This window comes from Phasianus colchicus, chromosome 14 (assembly GCF_987193195.1).
Source record: "Phasianus colchicus chromosome 14, bPhaCol1.hap1.1, whole genome shotgun sequence".
In the NCBI taxonomy this organism is placed as follows: Eukaryota; Metazoa; Chordata; class Aves; order Galliformes; family Phasianidae; genus Phasianus; species Phasianus colchicus.
The window spans coordinates 4,938,327-4,962,831 of record NC_143449.1 but is presented as its reverse complement, the minus strand read 5'-3'; the positions used below and the strand labels follow the sequence as shown (position 1 = coordinate 4,962,831).

At 39.4% G+C, this 24,505-nt stretch overlaps 1 protein-coding gene across 2 annotated transcripts in view; it reads left to right on the top strand.

The window, feature by feature from the left end:
* TENM1 (teneurin transmembrane protein 1) overlaps window positions 1–24,505 on the top strand; it is a 322,708-nt gene that overhangs the window by 183,758 nt on the left and 114,445 nt on the right. For both annotated transcript variants that reach the window (XM_090150010.1, XM_031602762.2), the window contains exons 6-10: window positions 11,163–11,315; window positions 16,533–16,732; window positions 18,272–18,482; window positions 21,657–21,758; window positions 22,752–22,946. In XM_090150010.1, the coding sequence (XP_090006136.1) occupies window positions 11,163–11,315; window positions 16,533–16,732; window positions 18,272–18,482; window positions 21,657–21,758; window positions 22,752–22,946 (861 nt within the window). The remainder of the gene's footprint in view (window positions 1–11,162; window positions 11,316–16,532; window positions 16,733–18,271; window positions 18,483–21,656; window positions 21,759–22,751; window positions 22,947–24,505) is intronic.

Sequence of the window (24,505 nt, the reverse complement as noted above, 5' to 3'; positions counted from 1 at the left end):
TAAATACTATTCAGGATGACATATTTATGCCAACAGAGGACTCCTACTGATTTTAATTGCTGTGATATTTTTCTTAAATTAAACGTCTGATTTTCATATGAAAGCTTACAACATTGTTACTCTGAAATGTTTGTTCTGAACAGATATCTGTAACTCTAAACAGTATTTTGGTTTGCTACCATATTTTGTTTCTTCAATCTGATCTGTTTAAATCTTTCCTATTTTCCCTTTAATACTTACTTCATTGACTAACCTTGCAACTAGCTCTAAAATGATGTAGTGTTTTAAACCATAATTTCTACATATTTTCTACAGTGTATTTTTGTCTTTATGTTTGAGAACAATGTGACATAGATTGAAGTACACAAACTTAATTTCAAACTCATTTTTGGTAAGTAACTAATTTTGCAATTTTGTTGGCATGATAGATTGGCAGCATTTATCACTGTAGCTAGAAACTCCTTCCTTTTTTATTTTTTGAAGATGGGCTTCCAGTCTGTGTGATTAAAATCATACCTGAGAGAAAAATGTTTTCCTTACTGTATGGCATTTTGGTTGAACACCAATTATAATGTTTTTTCAGTCTGAATTGAAAATATTATAAAAGGTTCATTTTATCAAACGTTTCAAGGTGAGCAGAAGCCAGAGCATCCCCACTGTCTTACGGTGTGAGTGGGAACAATTCTGAGTTTGGTAAAAGTGGTACAGATACTGAGATACAGCTCCATGCAGAAAAGCAGCCATTGGTTTTCTGCATTCCCTCCATAAGCTTCCATGATGAAAATGATGATGATGAAAATTCCAGTCACTTCCATTTCCCACTGTATCTTTTGTCCCATAGTGACAAAGTTCTTGTTCTTGGTGAGCTGCTCATCAGGAGGGATTTTTTTCTGACATCCTGATCTAATGCAGATGGGAAAGCAGATTTGATCGTTTCTGGTGTATGATTACTTGAAAGCACCTGAGGATCTAGTAAGCTACATTAATTGCAGATTTACATAACAGCTGGTGAACATATGCCCTCAGTTAGGACTGGCTGTATAATTTTTGCAGCCTCATCTGCTTGCTACGTATATATCTCACTGACACTGCTTCTGTTTTATCTGAAGCACTCTGTGTTTCATCCCTGCTTCGATTTCAGTCTCTGCCACTGAGCAGTTTTTCACTTTCTTGAGATGTTCTGCTGTAAGTCATTAGCATGAGAAGCTGTAAGTGCTCAGTATCACTAGGATGTTAAAAACTCTGTATGAGCTGCCTGTAGACATGTCTGTCTTTCTCTTAACTTTGTAACATACAAGTATAACATGTTTTCTTGATTTAGGCAGAACTGGGTAAAATTAATGTACCTTTGAATTGCATATAAATTAGTGGTATTTCTAGTTATATTTTAGACATAAAAATGTAATTAGGAAAACATGAATTGGAATTAAGGTTAAAAAACTGTGGCGTATTTACAACAGAAACCCCGCTTTCTACATTTTGCAGCCTGGAAGACCAGAAATTCTCTGAACCAGAAATTCTAACTTAAAAGATTTTCCAAAATGCCATTACTTGCTCTTATTTTCACCAGAATTATTTTTTTTCAGTCACATAAGTTTTTCCTGTAAGTTTGGCAGTGAGCATGGTTATTCCAAATTAATATTCTGCTGCCCATTTCTGGTTGGTACATTTAAACGTGTTCATGATCTGTCCTTAATTCTTTCCATTTGATTAGATATGGATACCAGCATACGAACTGTTTTCAAAGTTCAGTTGCTATGTAGGGTTTCATATTTTGCATTCCACATTAAGAACTTAAATGTGAGTGTTTTATATGAGAGTAGGTGGATGTATGGAATCAGGCAGCATGTAACCTGTGAGGTTAAAATTCACTGCTGCAGGTAACTTCTCTTTGCTCACCGTGCTTGACATTGGGTTGGCTCCCTGAGTCCTTGCTCCAGAAGGATTTCCTTCAAGTCAGAGGGAGTTAGGGCTGAGCAATGGCTGCAGACTTGGGGCCAAATTGTGCAGCAGAACTAATAGTAAACCCAGAGTCAGACATGCCTGGGATCAACTCCATGGTTGGTACTGAAAGAGTAAGGCAAATATATTTTCAACATTTTGTTTTGTGATATGATCTGCAATTTCAAGCCAACTGAATGTAGACGAAAATTTAAGATAAAGATTTCTCTTCCCCTTATCAACTTAAATGTGCTTTCTCCAATATCTCACACTACCATTAGATGCCAGAGCTACACGTTACTATCAAAACCAAATTCAGATCTCAGCCTTGAGTTGGAATGTTCCAAAGTCCTGGAAAATCCAGATCTTCCAGACCAAAAATGCGCAAGTAGATCTTGTAGTTGTGAAGATCTGAGACCTGTGCAGACCAATGTGCTCTGAGCTGTGATTTCTTTCCAGTTGAAAGATGAAGTATCAAAATACTTTTTCTCTTCTGTTTTTCAACTTTTCCCCGTTGTCAGTGAGACTCAAAAGAGAAAACTTCACCTGAGAACAAATACTTCTGCATTTCCTCTCTTTTGAAGTACTGATCAGTTTGGAAAAACAAATTTCTCTGATTCCACTGGTGCCCTATAAATGAGTGTTCTTATTGCTTGGTCCTTGCTGAGATAAATCTGGCTGCTATGTGGACAGTAAGAAAATTATGTCTAGAACCCCATAAACAGTTCTACAACAACTGATTGAAAAATTTTAAGCAGAATATTTAGTTATCTAGCAAAAAACACTGTCACTTCAGCAGGAGTGATTTCCGTAAATAAGTTTTAAAGTCAGAATAGTTACTGCAAAAAATGCCTATTTCATACAGCAGTGTTTGGTCTCTGTAAATGCCTTGAATTATATTCTACTGAATAGAACATTGTGCTTTAATTTTTTCTCCTATAATTTCACAACTTCAGTGCACTCATGCCAATTTCCCCGCCATTGGCTGTTTCAATCAACAGAGCTGGATACGTGTCACTGGGCTCAGGTACTTCTGCAGATGGCACATTCAAAAGGGTGGGAAAGAAAACTGAGTTTTCTTTAATAGCATTGGGAAATACTTTTCAAATAGCCTTCAGATCTGGTAAGTAAGGTGAGAGCTAGCAAACTCTGTGCACATACTGATGATGGCCAAAGACTATAAATAGATTCCTAATTATCAAATGAAAAATGAGACCATCTCCGCTTGATTCAATGCAGTTAATAGTCTCTCTGTTCATCTATTGGTCTGTGTTGGTATAAACATATAAAAGATGTTACCTTTGTGGGGTGATGTACTAAATACCCTCTTCTTTCATTCTCATTGTAATAAAAGCCTAAGCAGCCATCATTAATTAAAGAAGAAAAGCAAACAACATTTAAGAGCACACAAAGCAAATGCAAGAGTGAGACTTTTTTTCTGCACTACTTTTCTGTAGTTTTCAGTACCCTGCCTTTTTTTTTTTTAAAGGCAATACAATATTTATGATGTGGCTGATCATCTAGTCAGTTATTTTTAGCCCATTATTAAATAGGAATTTTCTTCCATGATACCTTCCATTTTTATCAGCAGATGATTTGGGCTTGCAAATCATTGGTCCTATTGATTAAAGGTGCTGAACTCCTACGGTTCCCATTGATTTCAGCAGAAGATGCAAATGTTCAGTGCCTCTGAAAATTGGATCCCATGTACTTAGATGTAACCATCCCTGACTTCAAAATGACTATTTTATATACAAATGAATTCTCAAGTATGAATATGAAGTTGTCCCTATTCCTCGTGATATTATCTCTGATGTGTGTTGGGTCTTAAATTATATTCATACAGAGGGTGAGGAAATTAAAACCTCTGCGTTTGTTGTTGTTACCTACCACTTCTTGCACTGTACAAGGCAGACTGATGGCTTCAGGACTGGGAAAGGCTAGACCAAATTTTAAGGATATAGATATCTCAATTGATTATATTACTTGAGTAGCTTTATGCAATATAAAAAACTATGCAGGAAAGGCTCAAGGGACTGATGTGCTGATTTTACATTGAAGCATGCCATGGTATTGTGCATGCTGCTGGATGCTTCAGGTCTAAGTAAAAGCCATGATGCAGATGTGCAACTTTGTAATGCTGCTGAACTCATCAGTGAGATTACTCTGGCTGAGACAGGTCCATCAGGGTTTTGCAGCTGGAAGCCATAGCCTCTGCTCTCTCTGAGCTGCAAACTGCTGATGAGCTTGATATTGTCACAAATCTTCAAGTACACTGAGGAGGAAGCCTGACAGCATTGTACTATTGTCTAAGATTAGGTTTTGTTTGTTCCTAAGACTAGTGGATGGTTTAGTGATGAAAAGTGAAACCAGGATGGTCATTATATCTCTGAGTAGGAGGATTGTGGGAGAGGGGGGGTGTTCTTGTTCTCAGGTATAGAAGTATGTTGTGGAGAAGACTGCTTGAGAATGAGGAGAATGCCTGAGAGATAGGACAAACAGAGCAACTGTGTGGGAAAAGCCTCATGTCCTGAAATGGCATTTCTTTGGTTCAAAATGATATTAACAGTCTCAAATTTTCAAATTTGTTTAGAGCCGAATGACACTAGCATTTTAGTTACAGAATGAACTTGCAAAAGAACTCCATTTATGTAGGCCAGAATATCAGAACCCTGATTCTGACTCTTATTTATTATATTCAGGTATTTTCACATCAATCCACCTTTACAGTGCCCAGCTGCAGTTGGAGAACTGATGCACCATGTGGCTTCACGCCACAGTGGAATCCAGTTTTATAAGCAGAACTTGCTCGCAGTTACAGAAAATAAGTACTTTTCTGGCACTCGGTCAGAGCAGGTGCAGAAAGAGTAGTCAGCTGCTGAGATACTTTCTACTACAGCTCTTCTGAAGACTAGGCTTCAGGGGGATGATCTACTGAGATTTTCCAAAATAACTGGAAACAGAGAGAAAGCTAAACAAAAGCCTTTAGTGGAGGTCAGCAATTTGGAGAGACTTCACGTATGCAGGATTTTTGTCCTCTGAAGTTTGTCTTGGGGACTGATAAGTACTTACTGCACAGGACTTTTCTGACATCTCTTCACTACGGAGAGCCTGTTTTGCACTGCAGCCAAGGCTCCTATTCATATTCTGCCAAACGTGTAGCAGAGGAGTTGACAAGCTGTGCTTACACAGAAGGTAGATAAGAATAAATTAAATTAGATCATTGGCTTCATAGCAGATGGTGGTTTAATCCAGTTTACAAAGTGAGTTCTGAAGAAAAAAAAATTGTATATTTGTGAATATTTGCTTAAATATGCAGTAGAATTGCAGAGACTGAGTTACTTTATCTGAAAATATCAGTCGTTTTTGTTTAAATGCAACCTGCTTATTTACATCAGAAGTAAAACCCCAACCTTTGGTTCCAAATAGAGCCCAACTGGTTTGAATTACAGCAGTAGTGTGAAGTAATTTACATGGAGAAGCTGGCTGCCCACAGTTTGGATGGTTGTACACTCCACTGGGTGAAGCACTGGCTGCATGGCCGGGCCCAAAGAGTTGTGGTCAATGGAGTTGAATCCAGTTCTTCATTAATGATCTTAATGAGGGGATTGAGTGCACCCTCAGTAAGTTTGCAAATAACACCCAGCTAGGAAGGAGTGTTGATCTGCTTGAGGAGAGAAGGGCACTACAGTGGAACTTGAATAGACTGGATCGATGGGCCAAGGCAAACTGTATGAGTTTCAATAGGGCCAAGTGTCAGGCCCTGCATTTTGGTCACAGCAACCCTACAGGCTTGGGGAGGAGTGGCTGGAAAGCTGCCTGATGGAAAGGGACCTTGGTGTGCTGATGGGCAGTCGGCTGAATGTGAGCCAGCACTGTGCCCAGGTGGCCAAGAAGGCCAATGGCATCCTGGCTTGGATCAGCAATGCTGTGGTGAGCAGGACCAGGGAAGTCATCCTGCCCCTGTGCTCGGCACTGGTGAGGCCTCACCTCGAGTGCTGTGTTCAGTTTTGGGCACCTCAGTACAGAAAGGACACGGAGGTGCTGGAGCAGGTCCAAAGAAGGGCAGCAAGGCTGGTGAAGGGCTTGGAGAATATGGCGTATGAGGAGAGACTGAAGGAACTGGGGCTGTTTGGTCTGGAGAAGAGGCAGCTGAGGGGAGATTTTATTGCTCTCTTCTAGTACCTGCAAGGTGCTTGCAGTGAGAGCAGGGTTGTTCTCTTCTCACTGGTGACAGGTGACAGGATGAGGAGAAATGGCCTCAAGTTGCACCAGGAGAGGTTTAAGTTGAATATCAGGAGAAACTTCTTTACTGAAAGGGCTGTTAAGCACTGGAATGGGCTGCCCATGGAGGTGGTTGAGTCATCATCCCTGGATGTGTTTAAAAACCATCTGGATGTGGTGCTGAGGGACATGATTTAGCAGAGGGTTGTTAAAGTTAGGGTAGTGTGGTCAGGTTGTGGTTGGACTTGATGATCTCTAAGGTCTTTTCCAACATGAGCAATTCTATGTGCATTCAGTAGAGAACAAACAGTTTAGGATATATACCTGTGCCACAGTATTGGCCCAGTTCAGCCCTTGTTAAGCAAGTAAGTAACCAGAGATCTGCTTTTACATAGAGAAAATTCCTTAGATGGCGTGAAGTCATATTATCCTACTGTGTCCTTGTTCTAAGAAGGAAAATTATAGGTAGGTTAGAAGGTATAGGTCTTTAATTTATCTTCTTCTTGCAAGAGATCTATTTTATACCTAAAAATTACTTTTTAGCTAAGAAGCACAGTAAATTAGTCAAGAAATCTCCGCACTGCAGGTAGAATCCTCTGTATTTAGGATGGGTCACTTAAGTGCCCCTGAGCAGCTCTGTCATGCAGCCCAGCCAGGTCTGGGTGCCTGAGGAAGAAGCTTAGTTTCACCATGTTCCCGTGATATCCTCCCTTCTCTTTAACTTCACTGAACAGAGAAGCCTCTAAATTTAGCATCTGGACTGACATCCATAATGTATGTTGTAAACAAAAAAATATACGTCCACTGTTACACCGCAATTTTATCTGAAACTTTGAATTAAACAGGACTATTCAATAAAATACAGGTATGCTGGCATTCCTTGCATAAGCTCTATCTCCAGACATTATGTAAAGAGGATCAGAATTTGCCTTCAGTTATATTTGCCTGCCTCCAAGTCATCTCAGTGAGAGCAGTGTATGACTCTGCTTGTGGCAGAATGCAACTCATAAATTACATAGCACCAAGTGATAGTGTCATGTTAGAGGGGTGAATATACTGGAAATTCAAGCAAGCCAAGAAATAATGTCTTTTCAGACGAGATTTGAAGTAAGATGGAAGAATCAAGGAAACACAAAGCAAGCTGGATGTTCAAGCATTCCAGGTAGAGAAGCATGGTTGCTGCCAGCAGTGACATTACTAGCACTGTTTTCAGACAAGAGGCTTGGTTTAGACCCCAGTGAGGAGATATCTTGGATTGATTCTCCTGGTGACTCACTGCAATCCTTGGTAGCTTTAAGAAGGAATGTTGTAGCTGTGAAGAATACTGAGGCTCCTAAGAAGCTGTAATAAAACCGTGACAGTAACATCCACTTAACTCATAGTCTTGGGTTTTGCTTGAAACTGTAGCAGTCCACCAGTGGTCTTAGGCACCTCACTGGTAACTGAGGTATTCTAAGTGATGCAAAGTACAGGGTATCTGATGGTGGAATTTTTCTGGAATGCCAAGTGGCCAAAGCCAAAGTTATTTTTGTGTTTCCTATAGTATCGGTGTTGTCATCATACCTTGAGGGCTGTATATTTAAGGGAACTTGACTTATGTAAACTAATGCATCCTTAGTTGTAATGATGGTTTTTGATGCTTAGTCAGAAAACGCCCTCAAAAATGTTGCAGTTATGGTTTGTTTGTATAAACATCAGTCTGGAAGACTAAATCTTGAGGACAGGGCAGATATCTTCGTCAGAAGACAAACATCCCTGCTCTTTACTCAATCCAGTTGCGCGCTGAACAGCTGCTTGGTCTGTGGAGTGAAGCCTTGTACTTGTGTACTGCACATGGGACCTATAGCTGAGCATCTTCCAGATGGATTTTCATGTGGAAAATAATGTTTTGTCCCATTGTTCAATTCCATGTCACTATCTGTGCCTCTTCTTGTAAAGCGAAAACAGTAAAAGCAAGAGATCTACTGAAAAATCAGAGAGAATGACTCAAAAGAAAAGTTCACTTGAGTGTTTTAATGGAATTCTGTATGTGCCTGCTTCTCAAGAGATTTGTGAGAAAGATTTGAAAATGTTATTTAATCTTATTTGGTAAAATACTTGCGTATTTTTAATATTTTGCACATATGTTGCAGGAAACAGAGGTTTTGTATAAATTATGTTTAGCTTACATAAAAGTATCACAGCAAAGATAAAGGGAAGCTGAGGCCCTGTGTCTGCTAAGTCCCTGCAGTTAGCTTCTGAACAAAGTGACCCTAAGAATGAATGCCTCTCTGTGGTATGTGGTCTTTTTATTGCTAGAGTCATGCCAGAATGCAAAGGTAATCTGTCAAGAGCAGTAGTTTGTATACACACCGACTTGATAGCTGATGTAATGAAACTCAGATTTGCTTAAAGATCGCAAGATGAACAATTTTCTGCAGTGACAATCATTTAGTTTAATTCAGGTAGATCTTATTTTCATAGCAGTGTCATTTGTTGTTCAAATGTTTAGACTGGAATGTTCTTTAGCATGAAGTTGCACTACCAGCATCACGTGTGATCTCCCACAGAGTAGGATTCAAGAGTCCGATGCTGGCAGAGACCATCATCTCTACAATGCAGTTGGCGTTTCTCAGGAAGGAAACAGACTGTCAAACATGCATACAAACAGTTTTGCTAGCTTGCCAAGCTTTGGCACGAACTATAAAAACAACAGCACTTCCCAGCCTGAAGGGAAGACTGAGCAAGCAAACTCTTTGAATTGGTGCAAGTGGATGACAAAATGAATGCATAATGTGTGTTATGTGGAAAAGATGTACAGTAAGGAAAAATATGTATTGCATATTCAGTCCTTGCTTCAGTGATGTACCCTCTGCAGCACATGCAAGTACTGTCTTAGGAAATGAGTAATAGCAACAATGGAAATAGCATAAGAAAGCAACTAGACTATGTTCATGATTGTATAGCCACTAAAAACTTATTGATGTATGCAGTTATGTTTTGCATCTGGTGTTGATCTGTTTCAAGTGCTCATATAATTATTTTCATTAGTATAAAGAAATGTACATGCATTAGTTACCAGCCCCATTGCACTTTGTTCCTTTCTCTTGTTATTAACTCTTTAAATCATAATAATGCCCAGAAGCTCAAGCCAGGAGCCAGCGCTGCCTGCTCTGGAGATATCAAGGCATACTGATTTTTATTGTACCTTCTGTAAGTAGAAGTAATCTGTCTTGCATTAATAAGCTGAAGGATCAGAGCTTAGGTCTATGTGATCTGACTGCAAGACCCTTTTCAAAGTGTAAGCACAGTCTCTTGGCAGTTTCAAATCCATGCAGTATGAAGCAGTCCGGCAGGTCGCAGGTTTGAGATGTCTCCACTAACACACTGGGGAAAGCCTCTAGCGCTTCTTCTGGAGAGTGGGAATTTTCAGCTGTGTTTTCAGAGCCCAGACTTGGTTCTGGTGCAGTGGTTTTAGAATTCAGTGAGAATTGGGCCACTCAACTTGAAGCCAACGTAAAAATATAAATACTGCACGTACTTCGGCTGTGTCACCTCCTTAATTTGATAGAAGCACTGTCATTTGCTTGATTCAGATCATGCAGCTGTGCTGGGTGATCCTGGGTGATTCAGGATCCAGATCTGAAATTAATGATTGTAGATTGACACTTTTGCATTCCTCTTGTAGTTTTGGCAAACCCTTGCCAGGAACCCACTGAAGGCATGGGATTTTTGCTGTGTAGTCTAACTCTGAAGTAGGCAAGGGAGACGTGAGCAAATGTGTAGAAAATAGATAAGTTTCCTATAGTGAGATTTCTTTTTCTCTTAAAACATATCAATACAGAGAAAAACGATGTATTTTCCAAAAGGAAGGCCTCATTCTAGAACCTCCTCACTTCTCTTGAGAGCCTCTGAGGTTCCTAACTAATTCAGGAAAGGAAGATATGGTGCTTTTAAAGCTCCCACTGTGGGCAGATCTTACTCAGTGCAAAATGCTGCATGTGGCTAAAGGGCCTGTTTCTCAAGTTTTGCTCCTTTTGTGATGATTTCAGCTCCTCTGTGGGGGGTATCTTCAATCCAGATTTTAGTGGGTCATCAGTGCTCCCTGCTGAGTTATTTCAATGCTAAGGCAATGTCTTCCTTGGAAGAATTTGCCTGTCTCAGTAAGACGGAGGTAATTGTCTCGAATGACTGCATTACTATCATAGTATGCTTAAGATAAGGTCCTCTCTTGTGTTTTTTTTTTTTGTTTTTTTTTTGTTTTTTTTTTTTCTCCTACCATTCTTCTGTACCTCAAATTAGAAAGAACAGAGAAGAAAGCAGAAAAATATGAATGATTTTGTTGCCAAAATGGAGTAAGCAGACCCTATGGATGGAGATAAATTCATAAAAGAATTATAGATTTCCCAGTGCGTACATAAATTAAAAACATATTTCCATTAATGTGTTACAATATAAGATTGTACACATTTTTTATCCAAAGCCTGGCTTATTTTATCTGCGATGTAATTCAAGGGCAAATTGATGAAGTCAGCGATTTTACTAATGCTTGACCTGATCTAATTGAAAAGGTCTGAGAATATGGTGGGCACAAGTTTCACTTAGAGCTGGGTTGGAAAGTTTTACTTCGTGGCTGTGCTTTAATCCAACAAACTCTGAGCTTTGTGACAGCTGAAGGCAGTGGGACAGCGCTGAAGGAGCATTAGAATCTGTCATACGATATTTAAGGCATTCAACTGTTATTCTTTTAATTGCAAGTATTTCCTTCCATTAATTGCTGTAGAATTTCATCACCTTGACCTGGCTGAGCTCCAAAAGAAAGTGTGGAAACTAATTAAACATTGAGTTTTAAGGTAAAGTAGTAAATTGCTCATTAGAACCCTCGAAATTCTGATTTACTGCTAACAAAACTAAATAATACTTGACTTTGCAGAAACTGGGTCATAGCATTCTTTCTTTATGTGACTAAAGGTGCTGTAGCTTAGACATCAATTAATTGGTCTTCATTTTTTTTGCAGCAGTACACTTGTTTGGTTTAACCTGGCAGCTACAGCCTGTTGAAGGGCAGCTGTATGAAAATGGAGTTAGCAAAGGAAATAAGGGAGCAGAATCCACAGATACTACTTACTCACCGATCGGAGGAAAAGTTTCTGATAAAACAGAAAAAAAAGGTATGTGTGAAGGTGCAGACAGGTGAGGAATTTTTAAATATTTCTATGCTTCAGATTCCATATTTTCTACAATTTGGCAATGTTTTGAATTCAGGTTCTAGCTTCTCTGGAACAATTTTAAAATAGATATCAGAATCCCACACCCTGATTGTTTGCTTTAGCAGAAGTCTCACTGAAATTAGCAGCCGACCCAAGTCATTAAGGAGGTAATGTTAAATAGCAAAATAATTGCCTTTCTTTTGTGAGAGGTTAGAGGGCTTGGCTTCTGTAATTAGAAAGGGGAGGTGAGAGTATATCTGCCACATCCCCTCATTGTGCTGAGGGCTTGTTGCTGAGCCCATGTCTTGCAGACCGAAGCCAGTCTTAGCCATGTGAAAATCTTTGTGCTGACAGTTCAGAATATGCAGAAGGGCAGGAATCCTAATGCTTTTAGAGGCATCCGGTTCTTGAAGGCATAAACTAAAATACAGCATCCTGTCACATCCTGCCTTAACCAGTCATACTGAATCAGCATGCAGGAACCTCCTGGGGTTTCACAAAATGCCCGAGCCAATTTGGCAGCGGGGAGATGGACCCACAGCACCGCTCTCTGCAGCCCCATGCCTACTGCAATAATTGTCTTGGGCATGAGTGAAGCACCTCAGCATACTGTGGTGGCACAAAATAGCTTTTGTGGTATGGTGAATAGTCTTGCATAGTCATTTTAGAGGCTGAACCAGCTGTTCCGAAGGGGCAGAGAAGTGCCAGAGCTGGCAAAGCAAAGGAGTTGACTGTGCAGCCAGCAATGTAAAACAGAGCAGAGCTGTTGAGAGGTTGCATAATTCCTTTTTCTCAAGTCCTCTAATTCAGTGTTGTTAGCTCACCTACCCCAGTATTAGCTAGACACCCTGACCCATATTTTCCATTGACCACTACATAATACAGTAAGATGATGCTTTCTGACTCTAAGAAGCAGATATTGCTCTCACTGCTTTTCAAAATACTCAGAAAAAGTTGTTAAATCAGATGGATTAGATCAGAGAAAAATGAATAGAAATAGAAGGTTAACCCTAGTCTTTTGGTTGTTAGAAGGAAAGTAAAATTGTACTGAGAGTTCTGCAATGATGGAAGATCTCCAGAATTTCCAGCATTTATAGCGGAGCAATGATTTGATTCTGTGTCTGCAAGGTTAGATATATGATTCTAAATATGAGACAAGGTGGGACAGGGTTGTACCATTTTGTCCAGAAGGAAGATTGCATCTCACATCAGTAGTCTTACAAATCAATGTGGCACAGCTGGATAGAGATTGTGGTAGATAAATGAGCAGCAGAAATATATATGAGATGCAATAATATTGTTATCCATTATTTCTTCTCTTAGAATGGATTGACAGTGAATTACAGTAAACGTTCTATACACTTTTGTATTTTTCCTAGTGCACCATGGAAAATGTCTAAGATGTCTCAAATAGTTCTTCTAAAGTGCATTAAATCACTTTGCCAATATATTACAGATTTAATAAAAACCCATCCAAAGTGTTTGGCTTCCAGAGGAGAAGATATAGGAAAAACATCAAAACATGATCCTAGAAATTAGATATTTGATAATAGAGAAGAGACTCAAATGAGTCAATAGAGAACACAGTGTAGTAGTTTAAATAAATAAATAACAATCCCTTGTCTCAAGTGATCCTAATGTCACAGTTCTCCCAGAACGCTAAGCTGTAACACCAGAGACACTTCTCCAAGGGTTTATCTGATAGTTTATGGGGTCAGTCTTGAACATAGGTAGACTGTTGTCCATCATGTTGTCTTCCACCTCTTGGGCAACCTACAGTCCAGGCTATACACTTGAGGAAGCACAAGAATAGCCATATGGACTCAGTACAAAGCATAGATATGTGCCTAATTTATGTCTGTCTGATTTCTGATAGTTTCCTTCCTCCCTTCGCCCCTTCCTCCCTCCCTTACTCTCTTTCTCTCTTTCTCTCTTTCCATCATCTTTAATATGTATCAGTAATTTTATACTCACTACTTGTGCCAAATTCTCTACATGGATGTCTTGAAAGGAGGACTGGAAACGTGGAACTCCCCTCACTTCAACAGTGTACCATAGAAAGTTGATACTTTGCCTTGAAGCCAGTAATGTGATTTTACAAGCATAAATAAATATTATCAGATATTGTGACCTCCTATTTTCCCAACTCTGCGCAACAACACGAGATGCTGTACCAGACCTTGAAAGCATATATTTTAGCTAATTTTCTAATGAAAATCAAATTTACAAACCAGCAAGTCAGATTTCTTTAAGAAGTCATTTTATAACACAGTGACCCTATGGCTATGAGTTAACATTTTAATATGTAGCAATGTGATTAAAATCTCAGGCGTCCTATTGATGCTGATATTTACCAGGAGAGTACAAGGAGATTGATTGTTTCAGGATCAGTAATAATCAGCATATGGGTTCTTTCTTGTGAAGATAATTGGCACCATGCTGTTCAGAGTTTTACTTTCTTGAAGCCAAAAGAAACCTGTGATTAGGAGTCTATCTTCTGTTTTAGAATTGTAGAGAAAAGTGTGCTTAGAAAGAATGGGGAAGAATTAGTACCAGTTTGTAAGACTGGGAGCAGTACTAGGAATTGAACGTAGGTAATTAAATGATATTTTGTCATGGGGAAAATGGTATGAGAAAGAAGCTTTCAGAACAAGTGCAGAGATTGTATTGCAACACTGTAATTTTAAAAGCTTACCTACAACTTTACAAGAAAGTGTAAGAAAGCATTTGAGGATAGTCTGTGAATAGCATATCTTCATTGCCTTATTTGTTTGGCCAAATACCTGCTTCATTCAGTTAAGCACAGAAACAGAACTAAATTATTTTTTCAATAGAGGAGAGCACAGTGGCTCAGTGAATATGAAAATGCGCTTCAGATGTGGGGCTTACAGTCGCCTTCTCATGCTGTGTTATCTGAAAAAAAAAGTGTTGGAAAGGTAGGGGTGCTGCCGGTGCTGCTTTCAGTAGGTGGAAGATAACGTGGATTTTTTCATTTTAGCATTGTCAACAACAGCACGCACTTCTTTCATAGAAATAACAGTAAATCCAAGTGCATGTGTGGGGTTTTTTTTTTAATTGTGTGAAATTGTTACTGAAACAATGTTTTCATCTGAACATGGAAAGACTTCTCAGAGAAGTGTTGCTTTGAGCCTAGCAACACTCACTGCTATTCAGCATAATTTGATAACACCAATTAGTGAAAATACTTTCTCAAAGAATGCCTGTCCCCTAAGTAAAGGCCTTTCACGTTTCATTTTCAACAACGAAGCAGGCCACCTCACTTCAACAAACTCAAAAGCAGTTACTGTATTTTAAAAGACCTTGAACATGGACCAATAATGCCATTAACTTCAAAAATGATACTGTATCCTTGACTTTTTACTTAGTGCTCCACCATCTTGTAATTGAATCACATTAATTACCATGTGTCAATATCACCAAGAAGTTCCTTAGTGTTTTACTTAACCCAGGGTAATTGCTTGCAAAGAATCATTAAGATTTAATATCTCTGGAGTACTGGAAATGGGGGAAAAGGTTTTTAAATTTACATCAGCTGAGTGGGATCTAATGTATGGGCTGGAGTGGGAGGGACTCGCTTTCTTTGCCCAGCTACACTAGACATCTAAATCTCCTCTCAAAACTCAACATACAAGACCTTTTTCACTAAGGAGGTTGAAAAAAAAAAAATTCTCACCTTGAACATTGCTAAAGCAGGGATTTGGGAATTTTTTAGCTTGTTAATTAAGGATCAGGTGTATTTTTATAGTATTAGAGAAAAATTTCTGTGCTCCAAAAATTCATGCTTTTATATAGTAAGGTGTTAAAAGTCAGCTCCTCGTTCTTGCTGTGCTTTTGTTTCCGGTGACACAAAGCAGCCATAAACTGGAAGATCCAGTACCCTGAGGATTGCTCCTGCCTTGTAAATTAAATCTCTATTCATTAAGCATGCTAAGTACTTCCTACACGAGTTAAATCCAGTGAAAGATCCCACCGAGGATCTTTGTTATTAATATGTTTAGGAAAAATCTGCCCCTAGCTTCACTGGCTTCACTGCTGTGTTCATTTCCAAGGACAATTTATATCATTTCACGTACATTATGTTGCATTCTGTATTTCTGTGCATTACTGTAAAAAGTGAAGCTCCAGTCACATTGATTGCTTCTCTTTATCCTTCACCATGATGTTGGAATGAAATGACACAGAAATAGATATGGTTGCTGAATTTGATCTCTTGGTTCATTCTCCATTGTAGCATGCTGTCCTTTTTTTTTCTACTTGAGAGAAAGCTTACGAATTAGCTTTAGAGTTTTGCAAAACTTACGGTGGAGTTAGCTCAGATGTTAACAGGAGTTAGCTCAGATGTTAGCAGGAGTGGTGTAGCTTGCAGCGTGTCAGGATGCTAATCACAGGCAGGCACTAAAATAGACAAAGATGATGATACACACCAGCAAAGCAAGCCAGCTCTGTTTTAGTTTGGCAATGGCTTCTTTACACATTTCATTTCCCTTTCTATTTCAGCTTTCTCATACCCATGTGTGAAGTTACATACTGTAGATGTCTGCAGATTTATTGTTAGGCTCTACAAAATGATGCCAGTTTTCTCTTTCAATTGCCTATCCCCGTCCTTATGCCCCTGCTATGCTTTTGTGCAGAAAGTCCAAGCAAAAACAGATGTTCCTTATTTCTCTAGGACTAGATTATCACTACCATAATGCAATTGTTAGGAATGGTGCTTTACAGAAATCCGGGCTTGGGCTCTGACCTAGCAGTTTGATGGCTTTTCTCTGTTCGCCGGTGTCCATTTGTGCAGCTTATGCAATGCCCACCCGGCAGGAGCTGGAGCGCCGTGCCAGAGGAAGCTGTCCTGCTGCGTGCTCTCCACGCTCTGTCAAATGGGTTCTGTTTGCACAGCTGATAGACAGACGCAAAGGCCGTGGTTCCTGCAGCAGCACCGGGACCTTTTTGTAGTCAGTAAAGTGTTCCAAGATTTCCTAGGTAAAAACATGCTGTGACTCCCATCGTGGTAAATGCTGCACACAAGTTTATCTCTATTTTTCATCTAGCTGAATGAGAAATACAGTGATTTCAAAGTGTAGATGTTATTTCTTCTATCTGATGTGGTATCTTCTCCCTTTATGAATATGTAACTGATTGCTTTCTTTGTTTCTGGAAAATCAGTGTTTCAGAAGGGACGGGCCATAGACACAGGAGAAGTTGAGATTGGAGCACAAGTTATGCAAACAATCCCACCCGGCTTATTCTGGCGCTTTCAGATCACCATCCATCACCCCGTGTACCTGAAATTTAACATTTCACTGGCAAAGGATTCTCTGCTGGGAATTTATGGCAGAAGAAACATTCCACCTACTCACACTCAGGTAATTACAAGTCATGGTATCGTGCATTACAGTTTCAAAGAGCAATGGTTGCTGGTGTTCTCAATGCACTTGCAAAGCAGGGAGGAAGGAAGGAACTGACCATAACCACACAAAGCATTTTGTTCATCCCATTCTTTCACTGAGGTCTGGCTGAACCCTGAAAACACACCCACTCAAATGAGAGACAGCGTTGTATCACAAAGGTCAACAATTCTGACCACTGCCAGATGACTGTGGGAGTCTGGACAGGTGCACAGCATGTAGATCCAGCACCTTTTCTTAGGGTAGTGTTCATCTGAAAATGCTTTAGTCTTTCTAGGTATTCATCAAAGCAAACAGACTACAGGCAGTGTAAATAGAGGGAAGAAAAAATGCTGTTTATAATTCTAGTTTCTGATACAACTATTATTTTTAAGCATTTTCTACTGTGGATTTGCAGGAGAAAGGCTATCTCAGCAAAAAGAATGTGCAATATTGCTGGTTACATTCAACTAGGTTTTTTTTTCCTTAATGCATTTGGCATATGAAGCTCTCATTTCAATGGATGATAATAGGCTTTTCTGCTGTCTGATAGCAGGATTACACCGTATGTGATAAACTTAGATGCAGGAATCACAGAAGGATTGTTTGGAAATGACAGAACAAGGAGCAGTCGACAAAATCTGGAACACAGGAAGTTCGGCAAGAACATGAGGAAGAATGTCATTACTGTAAGGGTGACAGAGCACTGGAATGGGCTGCCCAGAGAGGTGGTGGAGTCTCCTTCTTCGGAGATGCCTCAACTGCCTGGACACTTTTCTGTGCCACCTGCTGTAGGGAGCTGCTTTAGCAGGGCGGGTTGGACTGAGGGATCTTCAGAGGGCAGTTCTGTGATTCTGTGGAGATCGTTTAGTCTAACCTCAAAAGCAATTTACAAAAGGTTTGACCTTAGAAAGGAGAGATTTTAGCTATCATTGGCTTTAATTGAAGGTGGGCCTTCAGTTGAGCTGAACTTGAACTTTACTGAAAATCAGCTGTTGGAATCAACTCAATTAAATATTGTTTCCATGTCACAAAATAGTCAATAATTGGCATGAATTAAATTAATTATAAATAAAAAGTAGAAATAGCTTTTGATATTGATACATAGGAAGAGATATTTTAAAATTTTGTATAGAAGAATAGCACATTTTATCTGTTTTTTGCATTTGAGATGCCTAAGCATTATAGCTTAGGAATTTTGGAATTATTCCCGTGAAGGAGATGTAATGTTGAAGTTAGTTTGCTACATTTAGTGCAGCAAGTCTGAATTTACTCTGCCATAGCAGGCAGCAAGCTTTGGTGCCAAATTTCTGACCTGCCATAATACTTCATATCTGAAATGAAGAACTGATGCTAAACAGACCAGGTTATGCAACTACTGTCCACACTGACAAACACTTAGTCAAACAGGCCATTCCTCTCGAGATTTCAGCTGCTTGTTGCTGTTTGAATGAGACACGGAGAGCAGATTCCATAAAAATTTACTAGGTGGTTAATTGTTGCTCATTATTATTTCAGTTTGATTTTGTAAAATTGATGGACGGAAAGCAGTTAATTAAGCAGGAACCAAAAAACTCAGAGGAGCCTCAACAAGCTCCCAGGAATCTGATCTTAACTTCACTGCAAGAGACAGGCTTCATCGAGTACATGGATCAAGGTGCTTGGCATATGGCATTTTACAATGATGGAAAGAAAGTGGAGCAAGTGTTTGTGCTGACCACGGCAATCGGTAAGAACAATTACAGTAAAATTGCTCCAGTGATTACTGCACTGGAAAGCTGCATTTGAAAATAGAGCGTTGATCCCAGCTTCTCTTAAATATTCTCTTAAAAATGTTTTATTTCAGTTCTGTTTAATTAACCTCAGTGGAGTAACTTCATATTTATGCTGATATTAGGCAAATAGAAACATTTGTGTATTAAAGATGGGTGTTAAATTAATTATGTGTGAAGTTGTCATGTGTTTTAAAACTTTTATGTGATAGCTTAAATAGCTGAGTAATTTCTGGTGTTATCTTGCTCAAAGCAGAAAGAGAGTATGTCTGCCCTATCTATTTACACAGGAACCATAAATCCTACAGAAATTATCCATGCCTTATATGTTTGTGTTTTCAGTATTTTAATCAGAAAATCTAAAAGGATGCTTTTGTGGATTTGATTGCTGTTTTTTGATGGGTGTTTGCTGTTGTTTTATACAATCACTCGACTGCGCCATTTTCTTTGGAACTCAAAGGCAAATAGAGGAGACACTGTGCTGGTGGGATATGAAATCCCTGTTGCCTCCTTAATAAAGGTGGACAAATGTTTGCAACTCTAGGTGTTGTTGCAGAGCAGTGCTCGTACATAGGGTTTGTTTGGAATTTCATTTCAGGTGAGGTGTTGTATTTATGAGTGCCTTGGTTTGCTGCAAGACTTTAACCACTTTGCCCTTTAGTTAACCTGTTCTGCCATATGTTTAGCAAGATGTCTTTACTAGTAATGGACATGCCATCTGCTCTTCAGAACAATTGGATGCTATTTTTACTTGATGGTAAACACCTTGTGGAGCAGGACAGTATGATTCAAATACCAAGATTGGTGAAGGACTTACAGGAAAATTATTTTAAAACTGAGATAGAAATGCAATGAGTTTTTTATGTTTAAAAGTTCATACTTGCTTTGTGGAGAAGCGTGAATCTTTTACTGGTGGGAGAAATACCATTGTTCAGTGTTATGTGAGAAAATAATTCTCAAGCAATTTATGAAGCATGCTCACAGATGCTCTATGAGGAGCATAAAACCTGGCCAAACTCCAGTCCAGATCAGAATCCAAATGTCTGCCCCCTTGTTTATTTCTACTGTAACACAGCAGTGTTTATACAGGGGAGTCTAAACAGTATTTCATCATTATCTAGCATATAATCACAAAAAAATAAAATAAGGGTAGATGCAATTGAATACTGCAATTCATTTCCCATTAAATTTGGTGAGGAGGAAGGTGCTTATCCCTTCTCTGGCCAGTAAGCAGGACAGGCTGGATCTTATGGAGGGGAACAGTGAGGGCCTTGGGGAGGACAGGAGTCCACTAACCTGAGAAATGGCTGAGAGAAGAAATTGGGCAGAAAGGACTTGGGGGGAAATGAGGCTTCATGCTGCAAGAATCTACTGCTGATGGATTTGAAAGTACTGCTAGCTATTGTGGTTTCATAGCCTGCATATCTTCTTATATTTTTGTTTGCACGGTGGTTCTTGGTTGTTGTGTTGTGGTTTTTTTTTGGTGGGGGAGCGGAGGGTGGAGAAGAGGGAGTCACAAAAAAAAATCTAATCATCTTCTGATCCTTGAGCCGTGCTCCTTACCACGGACATTGGGGAGTGTCTGCGGCTAGAGTCGTATTTTACCACTCTACCAACGAAGGAATCAAGCAGGACTGCAGTCTGAAACAGTCAGTATGGGGTGAGAGCTGGCACGCATCTCTGCTGTATGTCACTGCTGGCTGCACGAGGCACTCTTGGCCTCCTCTTGAGCATCCATTAGGAAGTCTTTTCAGTTGCTGGATGTCAGTGTTGTACAAAATTGATTTTGCTGACACGTTAGCTAAAGCTCTGTTCCGAGTTCCCCTCGGAGGGGAGTGGGACGGCGTGTAATTTGCTTGCAAAATCTGTCATGCCTCCAGTACTTCCATAGACTGAATAAAGGCCAGCCCAAACTGGACGTTGTGTCCCAGGGAATTAAGTGTTCGAACAGCCAACTCTTCATTTCAAGTCAGTGTAGGGATCCTTCGTCATGTGATTCTAGGGATTCTGTCTTCTCAATAGGCAAGGAGCAGAGTTGATAATGAACAGTAATATGTAAAAATTAATAATAAGCTGTATGTCTGCAAAAAAAAAAAAAAAAACTTGTTTCTGGAGGGAAAAAAAAAAACAAAAGCTGATTTCTTGACCTTGAAACAGATATCTGTGTCTAGGTTGTGCGTATCTGATGAGCGGTTACATAGCAAATGCCTGTTTTTTGGTATGAAGTGATAACCTGGAAGGAAATTAATGTTTTTCAGTATCAGTACAAGATTTCCAGAGGAACCAATTCTTGTCTGCCCAAGTGTCCATAAATAAGATCAAAATAAACTTACTTCAGTTATTCATATTAATAGTAGCATATGTTTATAACCCTTCTTGGAAGCATCTTAGCTTTACATTTGTTTCACATTTTTCACATAAAATGCATCTAAGTCATTGAATCCACTGAAATCCTGTAGGAAATACATGTGTAGATTAAGGACAGCTAACAAATGTACAGGCATAAGCCTGCCCCAAGACGTGTGAGGTTAAGTGGTTTCCTATCCAAAGCTGTATGATGAAGCATGCAGTAGTTTGAGATTAGACCTAAAGGTGGATTTTTTTCTTCAAATCTTCTTGTTAGGCCTATAAAGGCCTTGAGTTTTATCGCTTTATGAAAGATGTTTTTTCATCTTGTATAAAAGTGAAAACCCTGCCTTCCCCCAAAGAATGCAATTCACATGCTTCGAATGAGCGCCATAGTAGATGATACATTCTATAGACAAGTTTCCAACAAATTACTTCAACAGTAAAAGAAAGTGTTTAAGGTGAACATTTCTCCACAAATACGTTGGTTCTTGCAGTGCTTTTAATGGTGGTAAATTTTACATGAACACTTACTTTAAAAGCTTTCTGGTGTAATATGAATGATGCACTTATTATCTCAAAGCTGTCAAGACAAAATCTAATATTTGTAAGCTGCTTGAACAGGAATTTTGTTTTATTCTTCCTATGAATAGAAATGGGCTTTTTACTGCTTCCTCACCTATTTGTATGTTGAGATGTGTCCCACAGAGTGGGGTGAAGATGCCATGCTTTTCACATTCAACTAATTTGTGTTTTCCTTTCTGCATGCCAATCTGAATAAATAGAAGTCCTGGATGACTGCTCTACTAATTGCAATGGGAATGGAGAATGTATCTCGGGGCACTGCCACTGTTTCCCAGGATTCCTTGGGCCTGATTGTGCAAAAGGTAATCTCATACCAGCAGCCAACCTGCAGTGCAGGACAGGAATCGTGATTATGGCTGAGCTTACAAAGATTCAAAGTCATTAAATGAGATTTGATTCCTTTCTTCAGACAGATGGCAAATGCAACACAAGCACAGGCATAGAAAGTTTTTTATGCTGTACTTTAGCTCAGATGCCTCAACAGCTTCTCTTGCCATGACTTTCAGAGACAGCAGATTCCTCCATCGCTCTTTGCATCCATTTTGTCATTTTTTATTTTTTTTTAATTAAGAGCATCAGTTGAACATAGTGTTTACAGTTATTTAAAAGTGACTTTTTTACTTCAGAGGAAATCTCACATGTCAGTCAAATCCTTCTGTGATCTTAACTTGAATAGGTATGGAAAAGAAATCCTAAACCGATGTAGAGATTTTTCAGCACATGGAGCAAAAACTTGCTAAAGACATCATGTGATCTTATTTCTGTATTGTCCATCATCTATTCTGTCTGGAGGTTCTCATGTTTTTCCTGCATTTCCTCAAATTTTAGATTGACTTTATGTGGTATGAGATTCATTGGGTCAGAAATTGATAGTGGATTGTAAAACTTAGTTTCCATATCACTGGTTTACATGTAGATCAGCAATGGCTAAAAACTTTCGTAGTAAGAGGTTCGCTTAGAAGAAAGAATAAGGCACTGTCTTGCTTCACGGTGTTAAAAAAAAATGATAAGCAGGCATCACTGTGCAAAGTTTCTGCAGAGACCCACCAACGGGAGGGATTTTTACCTTCCATGATGTCCATTTCAAGTCAAAATTAAGGCATGGTAGTGAAGCAGGCTGAGGACACCAGGGTGCCTGGATCGCTGCTGCACTGCTTCGATGTCACAGTCCTCAAATCAAGTGAAGGACTGGGAGAGCAGGAGTGGAAAAGAGATTATACAGAATGATAAATGCAATAAATGTTCATCTATGTAAGATTGTGAATATATTAAAAAGGCCAATCTGCTTTCTTCAGATTCCTGCCCGGTGCTCTGTAGTGGAAATGGAGAATATGAGAAAGGTCACTGTGTGTGTCGAAATGGGTGGAAAGGACCAGAGTGTGATGTTCCTGAAGAACAGTGTATCGACCCGACCTGCTTTGGCCACGGCACCTGTATCATGGGAGTCTGCATCTGTGTCCCTGGGTACAAAGGAGAGATCTGTGAGGAAGGTTTGTGAAGTTTCCCTCTCTATAGTTAGGGAGTTTCATTTTAGTCTTTAATCTCCAAAGCTGTTTTAAGGTAGTTAAAACTCACACAGATGTGAGAGACTTACTGTAAGGTAATGCTCCTTTTCTCAAAAGCACCTTTAAAGTCTCAGGGAGACGAATGTGAGATAGAAAATTTTCAAAGATAAAGGCGTTCAGGTCTCAGTGACAGTCAGTGGGGGTTTTTCACACAATTTCCAAGAATAAAACATTTTTTATTCTAAAAGATTAGAAGTGTTTAACATTGTCTAATAAGAATATCTAGTAAGTGGAACGTGAGCAGTCCTCTGAAATGCTGTCCAGGATGAATTCTCAGGTGGTTTCACTTCCCTCCCTCCTCCAAATCCTTATAGCAAGAACCAAGTGGATGTTGTTGCTTTTCAGCAAGAAGGGATTTCTCAGTCCTGTAAGGAAAATGTCACAGCATGGATTGCCTTTCTGAGAGAAAGCAGTGAGACCATCCCAGTATGTTTGTCTCTGCTTTTCTTCTCTCAAGACCCTGACACTTCTTTCAGAAAGGGCAGCTGGGATTGCCAGTCTCCTTGTGCCAGAAACCTCAGTCCCTCAGTGTGCATTGTCAGAGGCTCTGTTTGTTTGTGTGTTTGTTTGATTTCTGCCAAAATCTAAGGGGATAAGGCAGTCGGAAGATGAGCTAAACTAAATAGGCTCTGGTGTTTCTCCAAAGTAATCAGCAGATCATAATCATCTTTTCCCTTTCTTCATTCTTTTGCATCTTGAGATGAGAACAGGTTCAGTTTAGCAGAGCATGCTGTGTAATTCTGTTGTCATATGTCATTTTTACTGTGAGCCTCTATTCAGGGTACTAAACTGGCGTCCTTTAAAGCTTGGCTAATAAAAAGTGGGAAATTACGAGAAGAAGTAATTGTACTTCAGCTGCTTGTAGTACCGATGTGTCTCTGCCCTCATCTACAGAAACAGTTGTTATTTGGCTGCTGGCATTTCTGAGATAGCTCATCAGCTATGACTTTCTTCCCCTGTGCATAGCCTCGGAAAGCAGAGCTGTTCTTCATGCTTGCCCTGATTTGATGATTTTTCAGTAGTACCGTTAGCCTGAAGCTAGTGCCAGCATACTTTGTGCTTCGTGCTATATAGATTTTAGGTAATTCTTTTGAGTAGCACACAGAGGAAGCTCTTCTGTGGCCTGAATTCTCTAATCAGAAAAATGTCCAGGATGGATTTGATGGATTTGACATACCTGATACGGTTTTTAAAGGGAGGATCCACAGAATGTTTCTGACATTCTCTGTTGTTTGTAGTTTCAGAAATGGAAAAAACCAAGAAAACTCAGATGAGAAAAAGCAACTAATGCACAAATGCACTCACTGAGGCCGTGATGCTGAATAAGCCTGAAGCTGACAAGAGACTGCCATTTGCAGTTACTTGGCTTGTTGGCATAATGTGGTCCTACAAAATGGTTGAAAAAACAGTTGAGTTGTACTTAGACAGCTATTGAAAACAAGTGCGTGAAAACGTTGGGGTTTTTTAGATAATTATAAAATAAA